At 33.6% G+C, this 22,052-nt stretch overlaps 1 protein-coding gene across 2 annotated transcripts in view; it reads left to right on the top strand.

Moving 5' to 3' along the window:
* The window catches only part of LOC143206769 (transducin-like enhancer protein 4), a 265,857-nt gene that overhangs the window by 74,602 nt on the left and 169,203 nt on the right, over positions 1-22,052 (top strand). For both annotated transcript variants that reach the window (XM_076419463.1, XM_076419462.1), the window contains exons 2-4: positions 4,303-4,400; positions 7,484-7,547; positions 14,128-14,172. In XM_076419463.1, coding sequence (XP_076275578.1) covers positions 4,303-4,400; positions 7,484-7,547; positions 14,128-14,172 — 207 coding nt within the window. The remainder of the gene's footprint in view (positions 1-4,302; positions 4,401-7,483; positions 7,548-14,127; positions 14,173-22,052) is intronic.

The raw sequence follows: 22,052 nt of genomic DNA, 5'->3' as shown, positions 1-22,052 counted from the left end.
TACCGGACATAGACGGCGAAAATTCGACAATTCAATTAACAACTCCGAAAGAAGTCACCAACGTTATTAAAACAAACATCAAGCCAAATAAATCACCAGGCTATGATTTAATAACAGGGCAATTGCTGCACAATCTGCCAAGAAAGGGTATTATAAAGCTCACTAACTTAATCAATGCAGCATTTCGACTGAAATATGTCCCAGACGTTTGGAAAATGGCTGAAATAATAATGGTTCCAAAACCTGGAAAATCACCAAATGATATAAAAGCTTATCGACCTATCTCACTGTTACCGATGATAGCTAAGGTATTTGAAAAGCTCCTCTTGAAAAGATTAAAACCAATTATAGAGAGAAAAAACCTAATACCAACACACCAGTTTGGGTTTATTACCAAACATTCAACGATTGATCAAGTGCATAGAATAACAGATGTTATTGAAAAAGCCTATGAAGATAATAAAGTATGCTCAGCTGTATTCTTAGATGTAGCACAAGCTTTCGACAAGGTATGGCACAAAGGCCTCGTCCATAAGCTACAGAAAATGTTACCGAAGCAACACACCGAACTATTAAAATCCTACATCACAGCCAGAATGTTTAGAGTGAAACAAGAGGAAGCTTACTCTACAATAAAAGAAGCTAAAGCAGGTGTACCACAAGGAAGTGTACTGGGGCCAATTCTGTACCTACTTTATACATGTGATATACCACAAATCGAAAACATTACAATGGCTACATTTGCTGATGATACTGCTATTCTTGCTGTCGGAAACAATAGCGAAGATGCAACCAGAAACCTACAACAGGCTACTGACGCTATAAATAAATGGACCCAAATCTGGAAAATACAAATTAACCAAAACAAATCTGTGCATGTTCAATTCACCTATAAACAGGCCGCGCTTACACCATTGACCATAAACCACACTGTCATACCATACAGCAATAATGCTAAGTATCTCGGAATGACACTTGATGCAAAACTACGGTGGAAGGAACATGTCAAAAAGAAAAGAAAAGAACTTGAGTTAAAATATAGAAAAATGTATTGGCTAATTGGAAGAAAATCTCAATTAACTATACATAATAAATTACTTCTATATAAACAAATATTAAAACCTATATGGACATACGGAATACAATTATGGGGATGTTCCGCAAAAAGCAACATAAATCTAATACAAGTTTTCCAGAACAAAGTCCTAAGAAGCATCGTAGGTGCACCCAGATATTACCGGACCATTTATTTACATCGAGATCTTCAGATACCGACTGTCAATCAAGAAATTAAAAGAATTGCAAAGAGACATGAGGAGAGACTTCACTCTCATGTTAATTTCGAAGTATTACAACTCTTGGACAACACCAAAACCGGACGCAGACTCAAAAGGACCAAACCATTTGAACTTGTGTAGTGTGTTGTAGTGTAGTGCAGTGAGGTGCATTAGAAAAAACTCAAAGTGTTAAAACAATTATTATTATGTTAGAGACTATGTAGGACTGATGAGTCCTATTAGATATATACCTAGATTTAAGCTATTATAAGGACAAATTGTAGGTTAGTCGGCAACGACTAGTAACAATGTATATAATTATAAAAAAAAAAAAAAAATTAAAATATGTACAGATTTATGGTGCGTAGTATCATGATCATTTAAGAGATCAGCTTCGTTCAAGAAGATCTAGTTACAGCTATATAAATATAATTTGGAAGCAAAGAGTTATTAAAGGAAGCAAATAAAAATAGTTATGCATGATATATTTAATCGACGGTGACGTGTTCATTAAAACATATCATCTGAGTGAATAATTACCGGGAAAAATGTGCAAATGGAAAAGCAAACTGAACTCGGTGATAAAACATCAAAAATAAATAATATAAAACTAACATTGCAATGCGAGCCAGCATGAGCAAATAGTTTGGACGTGTTTGTCCAAGAAAATAATATGTGCTGTTGTGGTAAATATTTATAAAGTCGAAATCCAATATTTGAATAGTGCGCGTATTGAAAAGAAGATAAAACCGATTCCCGAATCGAGCAATATCCTGCAGGAGATACGGGGGTCTGTCGCAGCCGTATGAGTCTGATTGGGTCGGTTTAGGTCGGTCAAACTTTGAACTGTTTACTCTCGGTGACTCGTTATGATATCAGTGGAATTTGAAGTTTGTTTTGGTATAACGGATTAGATTCGTTGAATTTTTCATGTTTGTTGGTTTGGTCAGTTTTTCGTAATCCTTTATTACTTTGTTTTGCTACTTAGAAATACAAATCATTTGTAAATAAAATCAAATATAAATCAACAAATAAAAATGGGAAATATACTGCGTATAAATATTGACTATGCTGTAGCACTTTGTGAACACAAACCAAACAGGTTTTTGTATGTTGATGAACAACATGATATGCTGGATTTTTTATTTTATTCAGAATCTGTAAAGCTTCACATCACTTTGATAGATGGTTTAAATAAACTACTAGCCTCATGTATATACTTTATATATTAAGTACAGGCATTAGAAATTATAATTTTAAAATAATATGGCAGTGAATACGTCATAAAATATGCAATTTCAAAATACATACAGGAAGACTGCATTTGTTTTTCAAAACATATATGTCTTGTTAGTCTAGTTAATTGGTGTCTGCTTTTTGTACTCCATGCTTCATCATATTCATTGTATCAGTGAATAAATAAATATCTAATAAATAAAAATATTAATATAAATGAATTTTTTTTGTTGATTTGTGTAGAGTTGAAAATTCACCCAAACTTTCATTTTACAAGAATTTCAAGAAGTTCCTAACCTATTGAGACATCATCGACATTTTCGATCTGTTCATGTTATGATAAACGAAAGTTTATTATATAAGCACTTGTCACTATTAAGTTTTTAGATGTAAAAGACTCATTGTTGGTACTAATGACGAATTTTCGTGATATTTCTTTCCTCTTTGGTATGGTTAGATCTAGCGTTGGGAACTTTCGACTGAAATTGACTATCGACTGTTTAGTAATTGAGTACTTTTTACTATCGACTGTTTCAGTCGCTATTTTTGGTTCGAATGATTTTACTACTTTTTACTAGTGACTGTTTCAGTCGACTGTTTTCAGTCGACTGTTTTCAGTCGCTATTTTCGGTCCGACTGATCTTATTACTGTTTACTATAGACTATTTCAATCGTATACTTTTAGTTACTATTTTTGGTTCTACTAGTTTCATTCAACTGATTTTTCAACATTCTGGCCCTGTCGTCCTAGCCGCGACCTTGACAAAAGTGTACCGACCTTATGCTTACATAGATTTATATACAATATGCATAGTTTTATGATTTTTTTGGTAGTTTGCTTGTAAATAACAATGTATTCTATATTAATTTTGGAGTATTTTGGAGCGATATTTTCCAAGATTGTTAAAGAAATAGAGTAAAAAAATTAAAATTGTGAATGATAAGTAATAAAATACTTTTGACTGTTTTTGTGACAATAATAGGTAATTTTTTTTATTGACTTTTTGGTTTGGATCAAACTCTCGATTTTTGTTAAAAAATATTTCTGTTCAATAATCAATAAAGTATTTATTTTATTTAAAAAGCTCTAGTAGTTATTGTGCGATCATTTTTAATTATGTCATGGATTAGTTTTTTTCTATGATTAGGTATATAATTTTTATTTAGTATTTATGGTAATTAGTTGAAAATAGCAATTAACATAAGTTTCGACTGTTTTGAGTTGATGAAAACGTTTGTATATAATATATAGTCAACTATTACTATAACAAAATTGGTTCATCATTAAAATTGTAATTTGTTAAGAAATGTGTCACTTAACCACAAATGCTGTATTAGTCGTACAACGTAACAAATATCCTTGAAGTACAGTCCCTTAGTAATTTTGACTCAACAGTCATCTTAACCCAACTACCTTCTTAATTAGGTCTTATTATCTCCAAATGACTAACATATAGATGTGGGTTTTCTGGTATTTACGAAAGACAAAAATGAAATCAAATTGCGTATACACAGTTATTTGTATAAAAAATGGGCTCCCTTTTTTCGATAACTCATAATATATATTTCTATAATCGCTCTTGTATAAACAGATTATTGATCCTAATATATCAAGACGTGGGCTTCAAGAATGGTGGATTAAATTAATATTAATGCAATTTCAATTTAATTCATAATAAAAGCTGACATATTTTAAAATACTGTTCACAGTATGAATGAACGTTTGTCTCTCAGTCATTCTGTACATAGTGAATTGATTTATTAATATAACTTGTTATTTTTATTTCAGGGTCCGCCACAACCTGGACAGCCTTTCAAGTTTACCGTTGGTGAGTCCTGTGACAGGATCAAAGAAGAATTCAATTTTCTTCAAGCTCAGTACCATAGGTGAGTTGCTTGTTCTCATGTCGGTAAACATTTCGACTTTAATCCAAATTGCATTTGGTTAAATGGAAGACAGACAAACTTATCTTGTCGTTAATTCTCGGAGAACTGAAATGAATTTCCGTCTGTTGCGAGAATTCCAAGCTCGACGACGTCGAACGCGTAAATGGACAAAAAAGAAACCGAACGAATCGCAGAAGAAGAAAAAGCCGAACCGAAAGTGGCGTACATTAATGGACAACCGATTCGAAATGTCGACTTCGACGTGGTGCAAGCGTACCGGACAGCTTCAGGATATCACGTCGCCGACTACCGTACGCGATTACCGATTACAAGCATTTAAATCAGGCGAATGAGACGGACATAAATGGCCGCGGCCGGTAATAACATTCGACGACCGCAGGATTCCGTCTCATGCTTCTCATATTTCTTAATTGTAGAGGCATTAACGCTACTTTGTGGTCGCATACTTCGGGCGCCGTTTGCGGGAATTCTCCTGGGTTTTTTCCCTTATCCGTTCTTGTGTTGCGCGTCTCGCGGCTCGGTGCACGCGCACCTTTGACGACTATATCTTTCGTCTTTTAGTATCATAACTACCATTTTGTTTTACTCGATGCCAACGTTTCAACAGAAAATGCCGACACGAGAATATTTTAAAGTATATTTAAGTATTTTAAAGTATATATATTTCATCAACTTATAAAATTCTGAAGAATTTCTTTACAAATCTTGAACCACTGAGGATGCGTGGATTGTGTCAAGATAATGGTTAGGTCCGTTCCGTTATTTATAACTTTTACTATTTAAAATTAGTCGAAATTATTTTGATTTGATTTGAAAATATTATTGACTCCTACCTCTTTGGTTACTATAATAATGACTACGAAATATGTTGGGTTGTTTTCCATTTAATGGCCATACATATAGTTCAAGATCCAGTGGATAAACTCGCACCATTTCTTTTCAGTTTTAACATTTGATACCTACGATACTTATGATATTAGGTATTTCCATCACACAAATTCCATCTTTTATCAATTAACGTAAATTTGGTGTTCGTTTTTTTTTTTTTAAATTTATCTATTACATTGTTACTAGTCGTTATCGACTACCCTAGAATTTGTCTCTACAATAACTTAAATCTACGTATATAGGAGGACCCCATCTTAGTCTCCGGTGTAATACTGTGTATTAATACTGCTGTTTTTCTACTGAGCGCATCTCACTACACTACACTACACAAAATTAAATGTTTTAATTCTTTTGAGTCTTTTCCTGTTTTGGTGTTAACCAAGACTTGATATTGACATGAAAATGGTGATTCTCTTGATTTCCTCGATAATAGTCAGTATCCGAAGGTACTTGTTGTTTTTATTTATTGTTATTGGTGCTTGTGCGGTCTGATTATACGTGAACTGTGAATGCACAGATATACTTTCGTTAACTTTTATTCCAATTATTTATATAATAGTCATTTTCTTGTGGTAACTTTCGTGTGGCTTCTTCACTATTGCCTTCAATAGCAAGAGTCACAGTGTCATCAGCAAATGTAGCCATTATGATATTTTCAATTTGTGGCACATCACGTGTGTAGGGTAGCTAAATAATTGCATAGTAAATAACATCCCAATGCATTTCTTTGTAATCCACTTGTTTAGATTATTTTATTGTACAGTAGACTTCTTCTTGTTTGATTCTAAACATTTTGATTGTAATGTAAGATTATAATAGTTCAGTGTGCAGTTTTGGTAACATTTTCTGTAGCTTATAAACAAGCTCGTCATGCTATACCTTTCGAAGGCTTGTGCTACGTTTATGAAAATAGCTGAACATACGTTTTTACCTTCATATGCATTTTTAATTACATCTGTTATTCTATACCGTTGATCAATTGTTGAATGTTTGTTAATAAACCGAAACTGGTGTGTAGGTATTAGGTTTTTTCTCTCTATAATCGGTTGGTCATATATGTTGGACTAGCCTTTAGGTGGCTCATTTTATGAGTGTATATCCCATCATAAATTCATAGTGGAACTGAAGAAGGAAGAAAATTCTTTTATAATTAATGATAATATAATAATTTCTGCAATAAAATTTTCCAATCACTGAAATTAAGGTTAGGGTTATAATAAATATAGGTTGTAACAACATATTTAATATTGTTAAACATATTTATTATCTACTCTTTAACATGCACTTTGAAGCCAGCGACTAACGTATTTAAAACCCATCCCTGTATATACCCGTTCTTATCCAGTCGGTCTTTGAACTTCGAAGCATTTTCTAGTACATTACAATTAAATAATCATTAATTCAAAGCATGAAATCCAAAACCTGCAATTGGGATATGACAGAGCAGTATCACTGTAAGTTTCTAAATATAGTCTATTCTAAGTTTTTTTGTACATACGTCATAGAGATATTTAATGTATTGCTTGCCGCAATTTAAAAATTCGTTTTAGAATCAGACAATATTTTCCTTCTCATTTTATTCTAGTGGAAAAGAGACACAATGCTTTTTCATTAGTTCGAACACATAAACGAATGAGTCTGTCAAAGTCGTCCGTTTGTCAGACGTATGCAAAATTCTTGAAAGCAATAGAGATAAGAGGTTATAACTGTAACCTATAAACTATTGTGGCTGTATAATTAACTGTAATTTTTAGATGTACTATAATGTTAAAAAAAATTATATTTGATAACATTTTTGTTCAATTATTTTTTTATTTAGATTAGAATCTTGTTGTATGTCAAAGCAAACCTGAACTAAAACCCAGAGTTGATGCGGCAACATTTCGACGCTTTGATGCCACAAATTTAATTGACGATATTTTTGATGGATTTTTATAGCAGATATAGCGGTAGCAGATATCTTCATTCATTCACATTTCTTCAAATCAATCGTCAGAAAAGTAATGGTTGTCGAAAATGCACTCACTGAGTAACTCAATAATACGAAATAGAAAACTTTTATTTTATATAGAGAAATGTCAAAACCATCAAATTTAATGGCGGGGTTAAGTTATTTAGATCGATACTGTGCATTTTGATTGTTTGAATTAATCTGTTTCCTTTTTTTGTTGCAGCTTGAAACTAGAATGTGAGAAACTAGCTAGCGAAAAAATTGAAATCCAAAGGCATTACGTAATGGTAAGTAACACGAACTGCTCTAACGCATTGACACATTATATAACTAATCGTTGAGACAGCTCTCGGGTCAGTTTCATGTTTTCCGCGCGAAAGTCGTTATATTCTAATGCGCACTAACTGGTCCGGAGTAATTGTAGCAATTAGATGATAAATGCCGTTCTAAGACGGCATTCCAGTCCGATAACACTCCGTCCCCGAAGAAGGAAATGGTTATGACTCCGTACCGAATAGCGATTAAAAATGTCACCGCAATTAACGTTAAAGAAACGATCGTTTCTCGTTGTGGCCGTTCGTTCGTTTTTTTTTTTTGGAAAATATTTTAATTATCCGCTCGAGAAAATTATCAATCGACGACATTTAATATCCAGCAATTATTCCGAACTATAATTAACTTTACACCTATGCGAAGAACTGGTCGTTTCATCCCGCCACACCTACGTAATACCCATAATTCCTAGCTGTCGTAAATATGGATAATTATTGTCGGAGAGTCATGCAAATTAGCCCCGGACCGATGTCGAGAAACCGCAAGTAACGAATCGAGAGGTAAGAAAAAAGAGAAAAATATTTATACACAAGAAGGCGAAAAGAAAAAAAAGCGAGTTTTGAATAAACATTCGACGCAGCCAATGGGTTATGAATAATTTACCTTTTATTGCAGCGACTGAGAGACTTTCGCAGTAAAAGAATAAATACGCTTATATTTTGTTTTGATAATTAGATGCCTGCTAGATAAGGCTAATTCATCACTGATTTTCTCATATCGAAAATTCGAAAAAAAGGCCATATTTGCTGATGATTTTGCATTACACTGCCCGCAACAATTATTAGTTAGAATTACAAGCAAGAGTGTAATACCGTGAATTTACAATATGAAAACATTCAATGATCATTGATCACAATTATTTGAAATATGTGAAAGTCTACCTATAGGCCTAAATTTACAATGCCATGAGTTAATTTCTTTATATAAAAAGCCCAACAAGAAATTAATGTTCAAACATACGAGAATAAACATTCAATAAAGCGAATGATGAATAATCTAACTTTTATTGCAACCACAAAACAGCTTTCGCGGTAATATTACATACACGTTTGTGTTTTGTTTTCACAATTAGATGCTCGCTAGATTAGCTAATGCATTGGAATATCTCATCGCCTTAATTAGAAAGATTACTAATTAACCATGCGGAAGGAGACCGTTTTCGATAGCGATAATTCTCTTGAAGAGCCTCGGTTAATTTTATATTATATTTTATTGCTGTAATTTCAATGTATTTAACGAGATATTATCTGCGGTATTTGATTTATCATTAAACAGTTTTCACATTTTTCTGCTTTCTTATTTTTCCGTAAATTAAAATCATTACGTGTGTTGAGATCTTTTCTTGATTTGAATTGATAAATGGGTGACATTATTATTTTCTATTGATTGTACTAATTAATTTTAAAATTAAATATTATTAACTATTAGTTTACATAATTACTACAAGTATAGTAATTTAAATAAATAATTTAGTAGTGATATCAATCAAAAACATACTGTTGAAACCAAAGAGTAGCCTTATGAAAGCTATGGAGATTCTGAATCAAGGAAATCTTCTAATTTGAATGCTCTACTGAATATATCCACAAGTACCGATGATGGTGAACGGTCTAGTTGCCTAAAAGCACAGTTTTCCGGAAAGCATCAACACAGTTATTTTATTCCAATTATTATATAATAAGTTATACAGTGTAAATGTAAATGTAAATCTCCTCCTAATCTAACATAGTTAAATACTCTGCAAACTGTAAAAATTGTTTGTCTCTTTCGAAAAAGCTGGAATCTAACCATATTCAAACTTAATATGTTTAAAAATATCAGTGATCACACAATGATACATGGAGGAAGTCCGAATATAAGGTTCAAAAAAGTGGTGTTCAAACTCACCATAAATTGACGTCAATTGTTAAAAATGACCCTAAAGAAAAAAAACCCATAATTTATATAGGCTTATTAATTGACTTCTTGAAATTCCAGGAAAAATATTAATGCTAGATATATTTTTTTTCAAATCAAAGCTAAAATTGAAATGGTGCCGCTGTTGCCAATTAAAATCAAATCGTGTTAAAACTGGATCCGCACCTGCTTATCGGTCGTGATATACTCACTCAGTTATTAATGTGTTCAAATTGTCGGTTTCCCGATGGGCTCACATAATATAAGAGAAAAAAACGATTAGCAAATGTATAAAAAGCATCTTAAGAACGACTAAAATTAATAGACCACATTGGCGTAATGATGTGTAGGTTTTTTGAATAGATCCTGAATAATAATAGTTTAATTAACAGGTTTTTGAATGTATGTTTTTATAAGCGTAATTTCAGTTGATTTGCACGATGTGTTGTTGTGTGTTGGAGTATTTTTTTCAGGTCCATTTCAAGGCCTTTTAAATTTCCACAGTAATGATTTTCTATTTGTTTGAACAATGCTAGCTGAAGAATAAAATTTGATAAATAATGACAGTGTTGTTGAATTACTTCGTGTAAGTTCTAAACATAACCAACAATTTATCAACTTTATCTCTCTGACATCCTGAACAAGTGTGTATAGAATAGTTTTCTGGTAACAACATTTATTGTAATACAAATGTTGACGATATTATTATTCAAGTAATAGGTAAATGTACTGTTGATGTCTAATGTTTTTTAAAAATTAATCTTTGATATCCAGATTATATTTTATCTTTCTTGATTGTACTTTATCTATCGTTTATTTAGATATTTCACTTACAATGTTTCTAAAACCGGAATCACTTGGCATAACTGAATAAGATATTGATTATCGATTTGAGTAGCTGAATTGATCAAGTAATGACAACGATGAGGCCGTAATGTAGCAGCATCGTATTTATTAAGAAGCGGATGCTATCAGAATACTGCTTATGGTTTAAATAAATTTCAAGTTGATCTTGATATCCTTCAAATTACGTAGAAGAGGAACTATCAAGAATTCTGACATAAACTGTCTAGTCACTGTATCCCTTATGGTAAAGACATCCGTTTTATTTTTGTTTGGTTGGCGGTTGGGATTCGAAAATAATTACATTAATTATGCTCATATTTTAAATATAATTGTGTGTTGTCGTCTAATATTTCCTTTGGAAATTTTGTTGTACTTTTAACGGTAAAAAATGTTGGTGGAAACATAACGTGGAAAATGTCTACATTGCGAAACATGTTTAATTATTACACTACAATACGTTAATAACCGCACCTAACTGTAAAATTTGATGGATTTGCCATTGTTGGTTTTTTATGAATGAACTCTTTCCAGGCATATAGATGCGATGGTAAACATCCAAAAGGCGCGTTTCAACATCGCGATTTTATTAGTTGCCAAGCCATAAATTCAAGTTTTCAGCCCTTTTTGTCACTAGCGATGAAAAGTGAGGCTTCTTCAGCAAAACTATCCATATCAGCAGAGAAGCGGAATGTTCATTGGCATAAGGTCTTACTATGCATTTGGTGAAATAAGCAACGTGTAATGTATTACGAGTATCTAAAGTGGAATGAAACTGTTACTGCATGTATCATGGTTTCAAATGAATACATTTAATAAACTATCGTTGATCTAAAGTATCAAAAGATACAAAGCGTTATCCTCTTGCATGCCTAAGCTTGGTCACACGTTGCAAAAGTGGTGACCACTCTCAGCGTACTTACGGGATATAAAAATTACCACTTGGTCAGATTGGGTTAGAACTAAGAAAGTTACAGTTTCAGAATACATGCAAGCACTTAATGCACTATTGATTGATATTGACCAAGTTAATTACTCCTAATTAGAAGTATTAAGGTATTTTCTATTATTTCTTGTATTTTGTTTCATTTAAAATAATCATTAGTGAACAGTTGAACATTATATATTCAATAAATTACTTGCATAGAATTATGAAATTTTGAAATCGACGGTTTGGGGAATGATATATGGCTCAGTGAATTGAGGTAAAACGAAATGAAACAATGGTGTTTACATTATGTGACCATTACTTATTGGCAATATAAAAAATGTCGAAAATACAAAAATCGATAAGCGGATAAGTGAAGTAGACGAGATTTGGGCAGTCGATAGTGGCACCCTTATAGAAAGTACCCTTTAATAACATCCCAGATAAACGTCTCGGGGTTGCCAAGATCATCGTTATCATTTCGTAGGGGGTTAGTTCGGGTATTTTGCAGACAGTTATTCCACGATGTAAAATTCGACATGCCTTAATGTCGCTGCAACGGGTTATTTATTTTTTCAAATGTTCATCACAGTGTTTCAAATAGTTGTTGAATTCTATTTATGAAACTCGACTAATAGAAGCGATATAGCTTCACACAAATGACACTTCACTTAAATAATATTTCTTATTGATAGTTTACCCCGGTGACAAGAATTTATAATAGCCAACGACACCGCCACTTTTACGTTTACCATTTTTTGATCATAGTAACATTTCAGCTGTTTATATATCCACCGTAGCGCATGATATTTATATATTCTGTTTTGAGCTTTGATTATTTTAACATAACAATTGAAAAGTCCCCGGCCTACCATAGTAAAACACATGTTTTTGACAAAATTAGTTTTTTTATTCAACAATTCCCTTCAAGAGTGATGCACTGATTATAGCGACCTTCCAACTATTCGATGCCATTTTTGTAGTATGATTTGTCCTTTGCTTCAAAATAGGCCTCAGTTTCGGCGATCACCCCTTCATTCGACGAAAATTGCTTCCCACCGAGCATTCTTTTGAGATCTGAGAACAGGAAATAGTCGCTGGTGGCCAGATCTGGACAATACGGGGAATGGATGGATTTTTGCCATCGTTTTCACTGACTTGTGACACGGTGCATTGTCTTGGCGAAGCAGCACTTTTTTCAAATTCCGCCATTTTTCGGCGATTTCGTCCTTCAAACGGTCCAATAACGCTATGTAATAGTTGCTGTGGATGGTTCTTCCTTCTTCACGGTAGTCAATAAAAATTATTCCATGTGCATCCTAAAATAAAGACGCCATAAAGTTGCCAACCGACTGTTGCGTTTTCCCACGCTTTGAAGTGGGTTCATCGTGTGCAGTCAGTCCACTCGAGTGACTGTCCACTCGGGTGATTGGACTTCAGAGTGAAATGATGAGCCATGTTTCATCTATTGTCACATATCGGCGCAAAAACTCGGGTTTATTACGCTTGATCATCTTCAAACACTGCTCCGAATCATCAACTCGTCGTTGTTTTTGGTCAAAAGTGAGCTCGTGCGGCACTCACTTTGCACAGAGCTTTCTCATGCTCAAATATTCATGGATTATATGATGTACACGTTCATTTGATATCTTTCGAGTGTCTGCTATTTCATTCAATTTCAATTTACGGCCAGTAAAAATCATTTTGTGAACTTTTTAAATGTTTTTGTCGGTAACAACCTCTTTTGGGCGTCCACTGCGTTCACCATCTTCGGTGCTCATTTCACCACGTCTAAACTTAGCATACCAATCCTTGATGGTTGATTTTCCAGGGACAGTGTCCGGAAACTCAGCATTAAGCCAAGTTTTTGCTTCAACTGTATTTGTTCCCTTCAAAAAACAATATTTTATCAACACGCTAAATTCCTTTTTATCCCTTTTTTTCACAATAACATAAGTTGCTTCAGTCCATATGCTATAATTCAGAAACTAATGATCCGTCAGCTGTCAAATTTATATACGCATCTTTTGAGGGTCAGGGCTAACTAAAAAACATATAGATTTAATTCTAGTAGCGCCATCTATGTGCCAGGACGGGGACTTTTCAATTGATCTGTTAAATAGCTGATTTAAGCAATTAATATATTTTTTATATAATACCTTTATATAACACAAATCGGAATTGTGGTTAGTAGTGCCAGTTGTGAAACTAGTGTAGATTATGACGTAATAAATGCAGGTGGTCATAACCATGTAATATCATTTTTAAGTTTAAATGTTTACGATGAACATATATTTTATAAGACAAAATATAAGTGACTTCCCTCACCTTGTATTGTTTATAATTACAAGCATTGGAGTCGTCGAACAACATTCGAAAGTGAATTTTCTTCGCTATAAACCAGTAATAATTAGAACATCTGCACCTGATTCTTGAACGAAAATTGCTATAATATAAAAAACCGACAAATGCCACGTTTTTCTCATTACCGAAGACTTGATTCTCGGAACAATTCAAGCGATCCGGTTTGCCAAAGAACGAGGCATATAGGATGGATGGTATCTCCGGGGTTGGTTATACGGCATTTTATTCAAATCGTCCCGTTTTATTTTCCCGTTTCGCCTTCGGATCGATTTGTGTCGGCGGTACTCGCACTTGATCGGGACCATTTTCTCAGAATTATTCGTGGCTGATTTATGGGCTCTTGATGGCGATGGGAAATCGTCAGGATCCTTCGCATATCGGCAGCAATTCTTCGGTTAGATCGGGCGGATGTTTCGACACGGTGAATTATCTGTCAAATAAGGCTTTTTTCATTTTCTGATGCAATAAATTTGTTGGTTGATTACCTTTTTTTTTTGTTTCAGTACTACGAAATGTCTTACGGACTCAATGTGGAAATGCACAAACAGGTAAGTGTTATTATCTCTTCTTTATGAGTCATTGTACCTAGTAATATACTTTTTATAAATGTTTTTGTTTGGTCTTGAGGATTTTTAATTTAGAATTTGATCATTAGTGTTCATGATATTGGTTCATTCAATTAAATATTTAAACTAGCAGTTGTGACAGTTCTATTTTGTTTCTTTGTTATGCTTAATGACTTCATACCGTCATAAATAAACACTTTAGTAATACGAATTGTGGGCGCTACAGGTTTTTATTTATTTATTTAAAATACTATTACGCGTTAACGATATCCAAACGAATAAAACTTAACGTGGGCTTCAGATCTTAGATTAACAGACTTGTCGGTGTGCAAATTTTAGAACTTCATGTGCCATACTGTACGATTCCTAGAGAGGTTATAAGGCAATTTATATTTTTGATGTTTCCTTAAGTAAGACTGTAAAATCCTTGAAGCAAACCCATTGCCAGTAACCACATTTTTCCTCTCTATAAAACATGATGTTGTTCTGGTGTTTTAATTGCTTAGTTAAACAAGATAAAGGCTACATGTTAACTTAAAACTATTATATTACTGTAGCAATAAGAATTGTCATATAATAATGTAAAGTAAGTAGATATGGCATGGACAAGTTAGAGCGAGAAGTTTGATAATAGTCGTCATGTGTCACTTTAAAGTTTTCCCAAAGTCGAATGCAGGAAGCAATTGTTTTTATTCCCCAATGCGGGTTATCTGCTCCACTATCTTATTATGCCTTACTTAGGCCAAATATATGTAAATGCCTGAACGAAATTCGATTCAGTCACGTTTTAGAAGATGTTTGCCTCTAATAATATTCTCAGAACTAGGGATTCCGAAAAAAAAATTAATATATCGATAGTTAAAAAATAATTTGCCCGATCTTTCTTGACAGATATATCGATATTTTGTAGCCGACGTTTTTGGATGTCTTTAAAAGAAATTAGATATTTATTAAACGTTTTAAAAAACCTTTTAATTTTAATACATTTTGGTATTAAATCGGTAATGATAATTTTAAAGGTTTATTAAACATATCGCTTTTTTTAAATATATCAATATTTATATTTTTCTTAGAAATATTTTGTGCAAAATATTGAGTTATTGCGGAGCATCTTTACTGTCGATATATCGAAATATCAATATCTTTCTCTACATCCAAAATCCTTATTCCGAACTAATCATGAAATTTTATTTTAATAATTATTTTTGGAAAATTGTTATTTTTTACTATTTTTAGCATATAGTTTTTTTGCTTTATTTGTGGATTTATTAAATATTTTATAACCTGACAGGAATATAGGAATATTTCAAAATAGGTCAAATGTTCTTCTTGATATGACTGCTTTTTATTTATGTTTATTTTTGATTGATACAAGCGAAAGGGTAAAGTCCCAATGTACTGTCATTATACAATGTGGCTAAGACTGAATATTTTCTGGGATGCTTTTTTAAATTGCTACCACTAGTCAGTAAGTTTCATGTCAAAGAGACTAGTTTGAAGTCCCTGTTCAAATATAATTTTTATATGTTAGAGTTTCTGGAAAAAGAACTAAATATTTTTTGAATGTTTTCTTTTGCAAAAATACTTTTAACTTAAACATAAATGTTGTTAAACACAAGCGATATTGGAAGTACGTCATATTGTACACCGCTTTGTAGTACGGAATGTCAATATTTGCGTCGAAACAGCTCCGTACACATTTTCTAAAAGACCCAAAAAAACTTAATAATTCCCATCCGGACACGTAAGTACCCGACAGTAAAGAAAAACCTCGCCGAGCTTTATTCGAATCGACAACGCTAAATATCCCAAGGGATCGGACCGGACCGGTAAGGGGTCGGGAATCGAATGGCGCCCGTGACGTTTTCGTTCCGGGTTCGTTTCCTTTCGAGTCTGTTGTTATTTTTCGGGAAAAGTATATGGGGGAAAGAACCATTTGACACCCTCGTCAGAAACCTGTCGAGGTGCTAAAACAACAGAAAATCACGAGGAACGATCCGGCGGGGTATGGGGTGGCGGAGGCGCCGATGAAACGACGGTGGCCGGGCATGGGGTCCCGGCAAACATGCTACTTACAAATGCAAACATACACGGGCTGACGGCGGCAGTAACCAACCGGCACGTCAAGGGGGTAAATTGTACCGCAGGCAATTAACACACCCTTCGCAGTCGCGACCCTCGCCGAAGGGTGGCGTTTAACGGACCCTCGCGTCGACGAGGGTAGCGGAATGATGTGTTCTGTGGTTTTCTTAACGATATATCGTATTGGTTTTGATTGCAATTTATTGCGATTTGATTAAATAAAGTTGTTGGGTGTCACGGGAATTTTTATTTGCCCGGTTTTTCATGCCCCATTAACCTGTAGTTTGTCCATATTAAAGTTGTTATTAATGCACGTTTTTGTTCATAAATTGTTATCATGTCAAGTGTTACATGTATTTTAATATTCGACGTCTATCTGTTAAACAACCTAACCTTAATATTAATCAGTGTATACAGACGCTAATAATATGTCGTTCAAAATTACATTTTCTGCAATTGAAATATGCTGCTGCGGCCCATCGAACACTTTCAGAAAATTACGGTAATGCGGCTACGTCATATCCATATTATAGGTTTTCGTTTAAACCTTTTAAAACTACTCATATTGATGGCATTAACATAGAACGACCTGGAGGGTCTATTACAATACTTTTTGGATAAAAGCTGAGATCAAACTATTTAAAAACTTACGGAACGCTTAGCAGTATATGGATCCAGTATTTCCTAACGTTTACGTGTGATGGAAACAATCCAAGGATGCTTGTCAAAGACAAAAAAAGAGATTGCTGGCGATCAGAAGTGTATCTAATATAATTTCAAGCGGTGTTAGTCCAGGAGAGTTGATGATTGGATCGCTGCCAAGTCAACATCGTTCTGTTGACATGAAATCGCCATGTCGCCATGAAAAATGCGAAAGAGGTGTAGAAATGATTGAAAATATTTTTATTATATATATTATATTTAACAGAAAAAGCACCATTGTTTATATATGAATATTCTTACCATAGAGATTAAGTAAGGAGTGAATACTGATTAGTTCTCATAAATATATACTTAGTTTTTAAGTTTGTGTAAAATGTAGGTTGTATTATACCACTTTTTTGGAATAAGTCCCTTTTTAGAATGAAAAAAGAATCATCGGAATATTTGCAAGCACTTAAAGGTTCCATTTGATTTCACTTTACACACATATATTTTACACTTGTACATTTTGTAATTTTAAGCCAGATATCAATATATTTGTGCATGAAAGGTTTATGTAAAATTGCTATATTTTTATCAATTTTTAATTTCTTGACAGGTTACATAACAAATTTATTATAAAGCCTCAAGAAAAATAGATACAAAAAACATAACATAAAGAATTAAAATTAAGCTGTTAAAAAAGCATCGTTGGTAGATTTGTCATTTCAAGACTCTATTGTGCTTGTTTGTTTTAATGGCCGTAAACACAAGATTGTTATAAAATAATTCTTAAATGTTCATGTCAATATTGTTCTTCCAATAAGACAGTCTATGTACCTCATATATGATGTTGAATATAGCGTCAAATGAGGTTTACAAAAATGTAAAATTCGCTTTAAACTCAAGGGGATATTTTATTCTCATTTTACCATAGTTAAAAAAAAGACAGAGTGTTGTTTTATGCGTCGCAATCTATAACTGAATGAACCTATTAAATTCAATTTGTGTTAGTACTGTCAAACGTCTAAAAAATCTCAAAACCTTAGTCATTATATACCGAAAAACGTTGTAAACCAAAAGTCATAATTAACTTAATAATATTTAAGGGTATATTGCATTATTTTGAAAATTTAAGAATAATGTAATGTCAAGATCAATTCGCAAATATCGCCACCGTATGTGGCAGGACGATTCCTTTATATGCTGATTTCTTTATATCCTCAGGCGAAACGATAGAAGCCGTTTTGTGTCGCGACCTTTAGCCGCACGTTCGACACATACCGCCTCTTTTACGGCGTGTCACAGCGTCGTACCGATTTCCCTCACGCCGTCGTCATAAAAGCAGGCGGCGGCGCTCATCCCCGACCCCCACAGTGCTAAGGGACTGAAAAGACGGGCGGCTTTCGCGTGGCCGGAATTCAATTTGCATCAATAAAGGATCGCGCGAACAAGAAAAGAAACAAAAAAAAGGGAAAAAGCCGTCTCGCGTTTGCCGGCTTCATCGTCAGGGAGGGTGCGGGCTACGAAATTAGATGGGCGGCGAAGGGGAGGAAAGTAAGGGAGATTTGGAGTTTTCATTGAAAGTTCACCGGTATGGAAACGTGAAAATATCGGTGAAGGTTTTTTTGAACAATTTCATACAATTCTTAATGATAACATAGCATATATTTTAAAGTTCGTCTATATATATATACATGACTAAAAAGGAATTTTGCGTGCTGATAATATACCGCTTATTGAAGGGAAAGAATAAAGTTGAAGCAAAAACTTGGCTTGATGCCGAGTTTCCAGACACCAGGAAAATGAACCATCAAGGATTGGTATACAAAGTTTAGACGTGGTGAGATGAGCACCGAAGACGGTGAACGCAGTGGACGCCCAAAAGAGGTTATTACCGACGAAAATATTTAAAAAATCCACAAAATGATTTTGAATGACTGTAAATTGAAATTGAATGAAATAGCAGACATTCTAAAGATATCAACTAAACGTGTACATCATATCATTCACGAATATTTGGGTATGAGAAAGCTATGTGCAAAGTGGGCGCCGCTCGAGCTCAGTTTTGACCAAAAACAACGACAAGTTGATGATTCGGAGCAGTGTTTGAAGATTACCAAGCGTAATAAACCCGAGTTTTTTCGTCGATATGCGACAATGGATGAAACATGGCTACATCATTTCACTCCGAAGTCTAATAGAGTCATCCCAGTGGACTGCACACAATGAACCCGCTCCAAAGTGTGGGAAAACGCAACAGTCGGCTGGTAAGGTTATGGCGTCTGTATTTTGGGATGCGCATGGAATAATTTTCATTGATTATCTTGAAAAAGGAAGAACCATTATATAGCGTTATTGGACTGTTTGAAGGACGAAATCGCCGTAAACGGCTGCGTTTGAAGAAAAAGAAAGTTCTGCTTCACCAAACAATTCACCGTGTCAAAAGTCAGTGAAAGCGATGGCAAAAATCCATTAATTCGGCTTCGAATTGGTTCCTCATCCACCGTATTCTCCAGAGCTGACTATTTCCTATTCTCAGGTCTCAAAATAATGCTCTCTGAGGGGAATTTTGGTCGAATGAAGAAGTTATCACCGAAACTGAGGCCTATTTTGAAATAAAGGACAAATCGTACTACAAAAATGGTATCGATAAGTTGGAGGGTCGCTATAATCAGTGTATCACCCTTGAAGGGAATTATGTTGAATAAAAAAAACTAATTTTGCCAAAAAAATTTGTTTGAAAAATTGACGTTATATGTATATAACATATATATATGGCATATATATATGGTATACTATCACAATACTCAAACTTATTATAGAATAGGAAATAATTTAATATACCTGGAAATAAAAGAAATGACAATATAGTTCTAATAATTTATCTTGTTTAAATATTATCACATCACGAACTAAGAGATATTGATTAAAATATAGTTGAGTGTTATTTAAAGGACGTGTTATCGTTAAACAGAATTATTTGTACATTTGTAAATTTCATAATCAATGGATTTTTTAAATTAATCTTGTAGAATGTCAACAATCTGCCCGTGTGCATTAAGTAATATTATATGACTTCAGTTATATGATACTATAACTATCACATGTAGTAGATGACTTCAGTAAATGATCTACTGTACAACTTATAATCTAAATCTTATTCTAGATACTATTCTAACTTATTTTAAAGTCTATCCTAACTTATTCTAAAAACTATTCTAACTTATCCTAGAGATTATTAAATCTCACTCTATGTGTCTATTAATCCGTTCGTATGGCAGTTTGCGTTTGAGCCTACTCACTTCACTGTCATCGCGCACATTTAACTGTTTGGCGAGTGCATTGTGATGCACTAATAGTCTTTCAGAGTACTTCGCACTAACACTCCGAATCATACTCGTTATGGGTTCTATGAGTATATTGCGTTGAATCAGTTTATTGGACATGTCATATGGGGCATCAACGATGACTCGTAACACTTTATTCTGGCAATGGAAATTGAAAATAATATTTTGGTAATATCAATTGGAATCAATCCCGTATGAAAACCCATCGAAATAATGACAAGGAGTGCATGTTATTTCAGAGCCTTTGCTCTCTTTTAAAGTAGAAATAAACCTGGTTTAACAAGAATGTTCTATTAACTTTGCTGTAAACTTGTAACAAGTGTTTTTATAATATGTATTTTATATTACATCTAATGCATGTATTACCTTATAAGGTCTTGAACTAGGCTATTGAATAAATAATAGCCTGCTATGGAAAAATATCATACATAATATAATATTCCGGATTAACTCTACTAATTTCTTCAGATTTTTCTGCTGTATGTACATTCACACATTCATATACCATATAATTTATTCTTAAGGATTATGCAAATACTTATGAATGGTGAGGTAACAAACTAACTAAAAAGTCGCCTTTTGTGTGATTTCTACCTAGCTTAGCTGGCGAGCCCACGGTGTCATAAATAAAACATCAGTAATGACGGGGACTGCTCCCGAAATCCAGGTCGAAATTAAAATTTACATAGCCGGTCCGAACTTGTCGATTCCCCGGGGTCCCTTTCCAAAATTAAAGACATTCCCAAGTTAAACACCGCCTGCTTTAGTCATGAATATGGGCACATATAATACACCCATCAACTGTTCTCAGCGGCAACACACCTGGGATCGCAGAAGGGGTGATATAAGGGCGATAGGACCGTATACACTTTATATCAGATAAGCGGACACCTACCGTGTTAACGTATTCGGGATAGTTACAGGGTCGAATTAGGAATAATCGATATTTTCTCATCTATCTCTGTTTATATTAATAATTTATGTAGTTAGTTCTAAATGTATTTGTATATTATTTATAATGTTTATTAATTTTATAACTTAATACACATTTTAGTCGATATATCTACAATGAAAACAATTGTTATGAAATATCGTTTTCCCTCCTTTTGGATCTTTCCCATCGCATGTTAACATCTAGTAATAGTTGATCCCTCAATTGTTAAGCTGTCCTCAATTACTAAGGTTTCTGCTCTTTCAGGATATTCGATGTCACTGACAAAATCAAAATCACTTTTAAATAGTTGTAACCAAAACCGACGATTAAGATATAGCGGAGCAGCATTACCATAAGTTTCTAAGTGTGTTTTGTGGACTTTGTCGCAATCAATTTCTACAAATCAAACAACAAAAGTAACGGATGTCGAAAACTCAATTTTAAGGGCTTCGTGATTAGCGTCTGTATACTTTGAATAACATTCAATGATCTGGCTATACTTCTTATTAACATTCAATGATCTGGCTATACTTCTTATTTAGGTCTAACTAGAGGTTCTAACTAGTAGTCTATCGACTACTTGAGTTAAGTGAAAGAAAGTATACTAATAACTGATTTGGAAATCGTTTGCTCAGTTTTTGTATATTACATTGTAGAATGAAATTAAAAAAACCAATTAGTATAGAATATTACATTACATTTTCCTTGGACTATTATGATTATTTGCCACAATTTTTATTTAAATTATGCTAAAACTATTTGTTTATATTACCAGGAATTTGAAATGACTAGCAATAATATAATCTGAAGTAAATTGAAAACCTTCTATGGACATTACATCTTCACATCTATAA

The sequence above is a fragment of the Rhynchophorus ferrugineus genome, unplaced genomic scaffold, assembly GCF_030347505.1.
Source record: "Rhynchophorus ferrugineus isolate W39M unplaced genomic scaffold, kcgeb_rfMv2 rfM1, whole genome shotgun sequence".
Classification (NCBI taxonomy): domain Eukaryota; kingdom Metazoa; phylum Arthropoda; class Insecta; order Coleoptera; family Curculionidae; genus Rhynchophorus; species Rhynchophorus ferrugineus.
The sequence above is the reverse complement of the archived record's forward strand: the minus strand, read 5'-3'. Positions and strand labels throughout refer to the sequence as shown.